The following is a 10,695-nucleotide window of genomic DNA, read 5'->3' on the forward strand; positions in this document are numbered from 1 at the left end:
GCCAGAAACTTCCACCCATGGTGATATTCAAAAGGAAGACCTTGCCAAAAGAGACCTTTCCAGCCGGCGTCATCATAAAAGCTAACTCGAAGGGATGGCTGGATGAAGAAAAGATGAGCGAGTGGTTAAGGTAAGTTTACGCGAAGAGGCCGGGTGGCTTTTTTCACGCAGCTCCGTCCATGTTGATATACGACTCCATGCGCGCCCACATCACGCTGGTTTTTAATATATTATTAAAGTTTGACTGACCTATCCGACTGTTTTTTTGACATTCCTTTAGCGCAGTTAGACGCGGCTTATAACACGGGGCGGCTTATAGGTGGACAAAGTTTTGAAATATGCCGTTCATTGAAGGCGCGGCTTATAACCCAGGGCGCCTTATGGTGCGGAAAAAATACGGTACCTGTTTTTTTGTCCCCATACCGTCAGAGGTCCCCTAAAGGTGACTGTGTAAACAGAGCGATGTCCCCATTAAGTAAGCATTGCCAGAACATACACACACACACACACACACACACTCAGGGGGCAGGGGAAGATATGCTGACTCCTCTAACACACACACACACACACACACACACACACAGTGTGATGAGACACCACAGTAAACATGGATGTGCTGACTGCCAGAGGCCCGAGGCGATCCGACTCCAAACGCGGAGAGTCGGGAATGGATGGCACAAACAATGGCGGAGGCGGACAGCAGGACCCCAGGCGTCTTTGGCCGCGCCCGTCAGTAAACATTTGCCCAAAGTGATGCCTTTCCACGCGACAAGGGAAGCCGGCTCCCATTTGCGAGCAGTCAATATCACTCCGCCGGGCGACTCCTTTAAAAGGTGTCGCTCTCATTTACTCTCATGCAATTTGCTCTCTGTGTCCGCGGGAGCCGTGGAGAATCGACGCTAAACACAAAACACTTTATTCCGCTTTTAAACAGATGCGCCATCAAATATGACACGGCTGAAAGCACACACACACACACTAAAAAAAAAAAAAAAAAGCACTTTGATACCAACGGTATAGTGGCCCACTTTGCATTTGTTTACGTCTATGTCAGGTCCTGAAGCTGCAAGATGAACGGTGAACGGGTTATACTTAGAGATGTCCGATCTACCAATGGTCAAGAAAGTGAAGCAAGTGTCACAAGGGGCTCTTAAAGCTACACTATGTGACAACTGGGGCTTAGAACAGCAGCTCTAAAGTCATAAAAACTGCTGTAGAATATCTGTTTTCGCCACAACAACAGTTTTGTTGGACCAGCCAGGACACCACTGATATGCAAGTCCAACATATGTCAAAACAACACTACTAATGTTTTTTTGTACGTAAATGGTAGCTTTTGACCCTGTTGTCGGACCAGCCAGGACACCACTAATGTGCAAGTTCAACATATGTCAAAAAAACACAAGTTATGCTTTTTTTTTGTATGTTTTGTAGCAAATAAAACTAAATGTACCAATCATCAAGATAACACAGCGTGCGTCATAATTGGCCCTTAAAGCTACACTATGTGAGAACAGTGGCTTAAAACAGCAGCTCTAAAGTCATAAAAACTGCAGTAGAATCTCTGTTATTGAAACGACAACCTCACAACAACTGTTTTGTTGGACCAGCCAGGACACCACTGATGTGCAAGTCCAACATATGTCAAAACAACCGTAGTTATATTTGTTTTGTACATAAATGGGAGCTTTTAACCCTGTTGTCGGACCAGCCAGGACACCACTGATGTGCAAGTCCAACATTTGTCAATACAACACTACTAATGTTTTTTTGTACGTAAATGGTAGCTTTTGACCCTGTTGTCGGACCAGCCAGGACACCACTTAAGTGCAAGTTCAACATATGTAAAAAAAAAACAATAAGTATGCTTTTTTTTGTATATTTTGTAGCAAATAAAACTAAATGTACCAATCATCAAGATAACACAGCGTGCGTCATAATTGGCCCTTAAAGCTACACTATGTGAGAACAGTGGCTTAAAACAGCAGCTCTAAAGTCGTAAAAACTGCTTTAGAATCTCTCTTTTTGCAACGACAACCCCACAACAACTGTTTTGTTGGACCAGCCAGGACACCACTGATGTGCAAGTTGAAGGCATGACCAAGTGACACTGGTGGCGGTTGTTTCTGTCAATTAATTAAAACTTAATCTACCAATGATCAAGAAAGTGAAGCAAGTGTCACAAGGGGCTCTTAAAGCTACACTATGTGACAACTGTGGCTTAAAACAGCAGCTCTAAAGTCATAAAAACTGCAGTAGAATCTCTGTTATTGAAACGACAACCTCACAACAACTGTTTTGTTGGACCAGCCAGGACACCACTGATGTGCAAGTCCAACATAAGTCAATACAACACAAATTATGTTTTTTTTGTACATAAATGGCAGCTTTTGACCCAGTTGTCGGACCAGCCAGGACACCACTGATGTGCAAGTTGAAGGCATGACCAAGTTACACTAGTGGCGGTTGTTTTGGTCAATCAATTAAAACTTAATCTACCAATGATCAAGAAAGTGAAGCAAGCATCACAAGGGACTATTAAAGCTACACTATGTGACAACTGCGGCTTAAAACAGCAGCTCTAAAGTCATAAAAACTGCTGTAGAATCTCTGTTATTGAAACGACAACCCCACAACAACTGTTTTGTTGGACCAGCCAGGACACCACTGATGTGCAAGTCCAACATATGTCAAAACAACCGTAGTTATGTTTGTTTTGTACATAAATGGCAGCTTTTGACCCTGTTGTCGGACCAGCCAGGACACCACTGATGTGCAAGTCCAACATATGTCAATACAACACAAATTATGTTTTTTTTGTATGTAAATGGTAGCTTTTGACCCTGTTGTCGGACCAGCCAGGACACCACTGATGTGCAAGTTGAAGGCATGACCAAGTTACACTAGTGGCGGTTGTTTCTGTCAATCAATTAAAACTTAATCTACCAATTATCAAGAAAGTGAAGCAAGCGTCACAAGGGACTCTTAAAGCTACAATATGTGACAACTGTGGCTTAAAACAGCAGCTCTAAAGTCATAATAACTGCTTTAGAATCTTTGTTATTGAAACGACAACCCCACAACAACTGTTTTGTCGGACCAGCCAGGACACCACTGATGTGCAAGTCCAACATATGTCAATACAACCGTAGTTATGTTTGTTTTGTACATAAATGGTAGGTTTTGACCCTGTTGTCGGACCAGCCAGGACACCACTGCTGTGCAACTTCAAGGGATGACCAAGTTACACTAGTGGCGGTTGTTTCTGTCAATGAATTAAAACTTAATCTACCAATAATCAAAAAAGTGAAGCAAGCATCACAAAAGACTATTAAAGCTACACTATGTGACAACAGTGGCTTAAAACAGCAGCTCTAAAGTCATAAAAACTGCAGTAGAATCTCTGTTATTGGAACGATAACACCACAACAACTGTTTTGTCGGACCAGCCAGGACACCACTGATGTGCAAGTCCAACATAAGTCAATACAACACAAATTATGTTTTTTTTGTACGTAAATGGTAGCTTTTGACCCTGTTGTCGGACCAGCCAGGACACCACTGATGTGCAAGTTGAAGGCATGACCAAGTGACACTTGTGGCGGTTGTTTTTGTCAATCAATTAAAACTTAATCCACCAATGATCAAAAAAGTGAAGCAAGCGTCACAAAGGACTCTTAAAGCTACACTATGTGACAACTGTGGCTTAGAACAGCAGCTCTAAAGTCATAAATACTGCAGTAGAATATCTGTTTTCGAAACTACAACGTCACAACAACGGTTTTGTTGGACCAGCCAGGACACCACTGATGTGCAAGTCCAACATATGTCAAAACAACCGGAGTTATGTTTGTTTTGTACATAAATGGTAGGTTTTGACCCTGTTGTCGGACCAGCCAGGACACCACTGATGTGCAAGTTGAAGGCATGACCAAGTGACACTAGTGGCAGTTGTTTTGGTCAATCAATTAAAACTTAATGTACCAATGATCAAGAAAGTGAAGCAACTGTCACAAGGGGCTCTTAAAGCTACACTATGTGACAACTGTGGCTTAGAACAGCAGCTCAAAAGTCATAAAAACTGCTGTAGAATCTCTGTTATTGAAACGACAACCCCACAACAACTGTTTTGTTGGACCAGCCAGGACACCACTGATGTGCAAGTCCAACATAAGTCAATACAACACAAATTATGTTTTTTTTGTACGTAAATGGTAGCTTTTGACCCTGTTGTCGGACCAGCCAGGACACCACAGATGTGCAAGTCCAACATATGTCAAAACAACACAAATTATGTTTTTTTTGTACGTAAATGGTAGCTTTTGACCCTGTTGTCGGACCAGCCAGGACACCACTGATGTGCAAGTCCAACATATGTCAATACAACACTAGTTTTGGTATTTTTGTACGTAAATGGTAGCTTTTGACCCTGTTGTCGGACCAGCCAGGACACCACTGATGTGCAAGTTGAAGGCATGACCAAGTTACACTAGTGGCGGTTGTTTCTGTCAATCAATTAAAACTTAATCTACCAATTATCAAGAAAGTGAAGCAAGCGTCACAAGGGACTCTTAAAGCTACAATATGTGACAACTGTGGCTTAAAACAGCAGCTCTAAAGTCATAATAACTGCTTTAGAATCTTTGTTATTGAAACGACAACCCCACAACAACTGTTTTGTCGGACCAGCCAGGACACCACTGATGTGCAAGTCCAACATATGTCAATACAACCGTAGTTATGTTTGTTTTGTACATAAATGGTAGGTTTTGACCCTGTTGTCGGACCAGCCAGGACACCACTGCTGTGCAACTTCAAGGGATGACCAAGTTACACTAGTGGCGGTTGTTTCTGTCAATGAATTAAAACTTAATCTACCAATAATCAAAAAAGTGAAGCAAGCATCACAAAAGACTATTAAAGCTACACTATGTGACAACAGTGGCTTAAAACAGCAGCTCTAAAGTCATAAAAACTGCAGTAGAATCTCTGTTATTGGAACGATAACACCACAACAACTGTTTTGTCGGACCAGCCAGGACACCACTGATGTGCAAGTCCAACATAAGTCAATACAACACAAATTATGTTTTTTTTGTACGTAAATGGTAGCTTTTGACCCTGTTGTCGGACCAGCCAGGACACCACTGATGTGCAAGTTGAAGGCATGACCAAGTGACACTTGTGGCGGTTGTTTTTGTCAATCAATTAAAACTTAATCTACCAATGATCAAGAAAGTGAAGCAAGCGTCACAAAGGACTCTTAAAGCTACACTATGTGACAACTGTGGCTTAGAACAGCAGCTCTAAAGTCATAAATACTGCAGTAGAATATCTGTTTTCGAAACTACAACGTCACAACAACGGTTTTGTTGGACCAGCCAGGACACCACTGATGTGCAAGTCCAACATATGTCAAAACAACCGGAGTTATGTTTGTTTTGTACATAAATGGTAGGTTTTGACCCTGTTGTCGGACCAGCCAGGACACCACTGATGTGCAAGTTGAAGGCATGACCAAGTGACACTAGTGGCAGTTGTTTTGGTCAATCAATTAAAACTTAATGTACCAATGATCAAGAAAGTGAAGCAACTATCACAAGGGGCTCTTAAAGCTACACTATGTGACAACTGTGGCTTAGAACAGCAGCTCAAAAGTCATAAAAACTGCTGTAGAATCTCTGTTATTGAAACGACAACCCCACAACAACTGTTTTGTTGGACCAGCCAGGACACCACTGATGTGCAAGTCCAACATAAGTCAATACAACACAAATTATGTTTTTTTTGTACGTAAATGGTAGCTTTTGACCCTGTTGTCGGACCAGCCAGGACACCACAGATGTGCAAGTCCAACATATGTCAAAACAACACAAATTATGTTTTTTTTGTACGTAAATGGTAGCTTTTGACCCTGTTGTCGGACCAGCCAGGACACCACTGATGTGCAAGTCCAACATATGTCAATACAACACTAGTTTTGGTATTTTTGTACGTAAATGGTAGCTTTTGACCCTGTTGTCGGACCAGCCAGGACACCACTGATGTGCAAGTTGAAGGCATGACCAAGTTACACTAGTGGCGGTTGTTTCTGTCAATCAATTAAAACTTAATCTACCAATGATCAAGAAAGTGAAGCAAGTGTCACAAGGGGCTCTTAAAGCTACACTATGTGACAACTGTGGCTTAGAACAGCAGCTCTAAAGTCATAAAAACTGCAGTAGAATCTCTGTTATTGAAACGACAACCTCACAACAACGGTTTTGTTGGACCAGCCAGGACACCACTGATGTGCAAGTTCAACTATGTCAAAACAACACTAGTTAGGGCCCGCATGGCCCATTGTATAAGGACTCCCAAAGGGAGTCCTTATACAATGGGACATAAGGACCTATTGAATTTGTAAGGTTTTATTCTTTATTCTTTATTCTTCCGCCGCCACATTAAACTGTAATTTGACCCACTTAACATGCTTCAAAACTCACCATATTTGACCCACACATCAGGACCTGCGAAAATTGCCTTTTTTTTAAAAAACAGACCACAAAACTCAAAATTACGCTGTAGCGCCCCCTAGGAAAAAAAACAACTAGACTGCCTGTAACTCTCACTAGGAAGGTCGGAGAGACATGAGACAAAAACCTCTATGTAGGTCTGATTTAGACCTACATTTCATAATAGTACATTGTTGGGCTAAAACCAACAGGAAATTGGCAATTCCCCCTTCAAGACAAAAAAGTACTAAAAACAGTAACTTTGGCCTCTTTGAGCTGTAATTTGACCCCCTTAACACGCTTCAAAACTCACCAAACTGAACGCACACATCAGGACTGGCAAAAATTGCGATCTTATAAAAAACCTAACCCCAAATCTCAAAATTGCGCTCTAGCGCAATTTTTGAATAAAACGCAGAAAAAACTGCTCCTCTTAAGAAAAAAATGACAAAACTGCCTGTAACTCCCACTAGGAAGGTCGGAGAGACATGAAACAAAAACCTCTATGTAGGTCTAACTTAGACCTACATTTCATAAATTGACAACCCCCAGCAAAAATCAACAGGAAGTTTGCTATTCCCCCTTCAAAACAAAATCTTTGTAAAAACCGGTCACCTTTCTTCAAACATTATCTCCTCTGAGCGCGTTTGTTGTTTTGTCTTCAAACTAACACAGGAGAGAGATTGAACCCTTCTGATTAAAAGTTGGCGAAATAGTTTTGATACCTGCTCTGGTTTTGATTTTATGACCCTTCAAAGAACCTCTGCGCTGATGCTGCTGTTCTTTCAAGATGGCTGCTTAAAAGCAGGCAGCACCAGCGTGCCCACACAATGCAGACAAGGTAGGTACACTAAACAAAAGTATTGGGACAATTCGGACTAAAAGTAGACAAAAGTATTGGGACACTTATGACTACCACTGGACAAAAGTATTGGGACACATAACACGAAAACTGGACAAAAGTATTGGGACACTTGGGACTACAACTTGACAAAAGTATTGGGACACTTATGACCAAAACTGGACAAAAGTATTGGGACACTTACACTGCACAAAAGTATTGGGACACTTAGGAATACCACTGGACAAAAGTATTGGGACACTTAGGACTAATACTGGACAAAAGTTTTGGGACACTTAGGACTATAACTGGACAAAAGTATTGGGACACTTGGAACGTAAACTGGACAAAAATATTGGGACACTTGGGACTAACACTTGACAAAAGTATTGGGACACTTATGACGAAAACTGGACAAAAGTATTGGGAAACGTACTACTAAAACTGGACAAAAGTATTGGGACACTTACGACTAGCACCTGCCAAATACGCGGGCCCGACCAACGCTGCTTGCAGCTTTAATTATGTTTGTTTTTTGTATGTAAATGGTAGCTTTGGACCATGTTGTCATACCAGCCAGGACACCACTGATGTGCAAGTCCAACATATGTCAATACAACACAAATTATGTTTTGTTTTTGTACGTAAATGGTAGCTTTTGACCCTGTTGTCGGACCAGCCAGGACACCACTGATGTGCAAGTTGAAGGCATGACCAAGTGACACTAGTGGCGGTTGTTTTGGTCAATCAATTAAAACTTAATCTACCAATGATCAAAAAAGTAAAGCAAGTCTCACAAGGGACTCTTAAAGCTACACTATGTGACAACTGGGTCTTAAAATAGCATCTCTAAAGTCATAAAAACTGCTGTGTTTTGTTGGACCAGCCAGGACACCACTGTTGTGCAAGTTCAACTATGTCAAAAGAACACTAGTTATGTTTGTTTTTTGTATGTAAATGGTAGCTTTAGACCCTGTTGTCGGACCAGCCAGGACACCACTGATGTGCAAGTTGAAGGCATGACCAATTTCCACTAGTGGCGGTTGTTATGGTCAATGAATTAAAACTTAATCTACTTAACAATCAAGAAAGTGAAGCAAGCATCACAAGGGACTCTTAAAAGCAACAATATGTCACAACTGTGGCTTAAAAGAATCCATCTAAAGCCAAAAAAGCGACAGTGCAAGCTTTTGCAACAATATAAATCAAAAAATCCCGGGCCGCCTACCGGTTTCCCGGGAGATCTGGACGAACGCCTCCACGCCGCTCTCGCCGTAGTTGCCCTCGGAGGCCAGCGTGGACACGTAGTTCCACTCCATGGCGGTGACGATGTCCATCATGGCCTGGGCCTGGTAGGAGTCCGGCGGCACCACGCGGGAGAAGAAGTCGTAGCGGGTGTTGTCGCTCAGCTCGGGCGCCGTGGAGGCGTAGCTGATCTGCGGGATCTGGCGGGGGAGGGACAGACAGAGACGTCGTTAAAGGCTGCTGAAGGACAGACAGGCGGATTGATTTCACCTCTGATGGGAGGGAACACACACACACACACACACACACACACACACACACACACACACACACACACACACTCATTAAGAGTCATTGGATGAAAGTTAGGCTTCAGTGCCAATCCCGAGGAAAAGGTCCATTTCAGTGTCAGCTGTCTGTCACACTCCCGTCTGAAGGACCCGGGACAGACACCCAGCAATTAAAGACGTCCATTACGTCTCCGCTCCCTTCAAGTGTCACACAGCTGCCGCCTTGCACCTGACATTTTTTCAAAGGTTAGGCGCCGTGGCGTCGTCGCTCCTCGGTGAAAGTTCGGAAGCGTGCAAATGTCGGGAAAATGTTTTGAAAGAAATGACACGTCGGGGTTTTTTTTGCAGTACTGACGGTTATGCAAATGAGTTCTAAGCGCCTTGTCCATGTAAACAGGTGAGGACCAAGCAGTGAACCTTGAGGGACTCCATCCATCCATCCATCCATCTTCTTCCGCTTATCCGAGGTCGGGTCGCGGGGGCAGCAGCCTAAGCAGGGAAGCCCAGACTTCCCTCTCCCCAGCCACTTCGTCCAGCTCCTCCCGGGGGATCCCGAGGCGTTCCCAGGCCAGCCGGGAGACATAGTCTTCCCAACGTGTCCTGGGTCTTCCTCGTGGCCTCCTACCGGTCGGACATGCCCTAAACACCTCCTTAGGGAGGCGCTCGGGTGGCATCCTGACCAGATGCCCGAACCACCTCATCTGGCTCCTCTCGATGCGGAGGAGCAGCGGCTTTACTTTGAGCTCCCCCCGGATGACAGAGCTTCTCACCCTATCTCTAAGGGAGAGCCCCGCCACCCGGCGGAGGAAACTCATTTCGGCCGCTTGTACCCGTGATCTTGTCCTTTCGGTCATAACCCAAAGCTCATGACCATAGGTGAGGATGGGAACGTAGATCGACCGGTAAATTGAGATCTTTGCCTTCCGGCTCAGCTCCTTCTTCACCACAACGGATCGATACAGCGTCCGCATTACTGAAGACGCCGCACCGATCCGCCTGTCGATCTCACAATCCACTCTTCCCTCACTCGTGAACAAGACTCCGAGGTACTTGAACTCCTCCACTTGGGGCAAGATCTCCTCCCCAACCCGGAGATGGCACTCCACCCTTTTCCGGGCGAGAACCATGGACTCGGACTTGGAGGTGCTGATTCTCATCCCAGTCGCTTCACACTCAGCTGCGAACCGATCCAGTGAGAGCTGAAGATCCTGGCCAGATGAAGCCATCAGGACCACATCATCTGCAAAAAGCAGAGACTTAATCCTGCAGCCACCAAACCGGATCCCCTCAACGCCTTGACTGCGCCTTGAAATTCTGTCCATTAAAGTTATGAACAGAATCGGTGACAAAGGGCAGCCTTGGCGGAGTCCAACCCTCACCGGAAACGTGTCCGACTTACTGCCGGCAATGCGAACCAAGCTCTGACACTGATCATACAGGGAGCGGACCGCCACAATCAGACAGTCCGAAACCCCATACTCTCTGAGCACTCCCCACAGGACTTCCCGAGGGACACGGCCGAATGCCTTCTCCAAGTCCACAAAGCACATGTAGACTGGTTGGGCAAACTCCCATGCACCCTCAAGGACCCTGCCGAGAGTATAGAGCTGGTCCACAGTTCCACGACCAGGACGAAAACCACACTGTTCCTCCTGAATCCGAGGTTCGACTATCCGGCGTAGCCTCCTCTCCAGTACACCTGAATAGACCTTACCGGGAAGGCTGAGGAGTGTGATCCCACGATAGTTAGAACACACCCTCCGGTTCCCCTTTTTAAAGAGAGGAACCACCACCCCGGTCTGCCAATCCAGAGGTACTGCCCCCG

General features: G+C 44.5%; 1 protein-coding gene across 2 annotated transcripts in view; it reads right to left on the reverse strand.

Annotated features, from left to right (window-relative positions):
* The window catches only part of grm8a (glutamate receptor, metabotropic 8a), an 833,323-nt gene that overhangs the window by 483,406 nt on the left and 339,222 nt on the right, over window positions 1-10,695 (reverse strand). For both annotated transcript variants that reach the window (XM_072916040.1, XM_061983598.2), the window contains exon 3: window positions 8,564-8,780. In XM_072916040.1, coding sequence (XP_072772141.1) covers window positions 8,564-8,780 — 217 coding nt within the window. The remainder of the gene's footprint in view (window positions 1-8,563; window positions 8,781-10,695) is intronic.

This window comes from Nerophis lumbriciformis, linkage group LG25 (assembly GCF_033978685.3).
Source record: "Nerophis lumbriciformis linkage group LG25, RoL_Nlum_v2.1, whole genome shotgun sequence".
In the NCBI taxonomy this organism is placed as follows: domain Eukaryota; kingdom Metazoa; phylum Chordata; class Actinopteri; order Syngnathiformes; family Syngnathidae; genus Nerophis; species Nerophis lumbriciformis.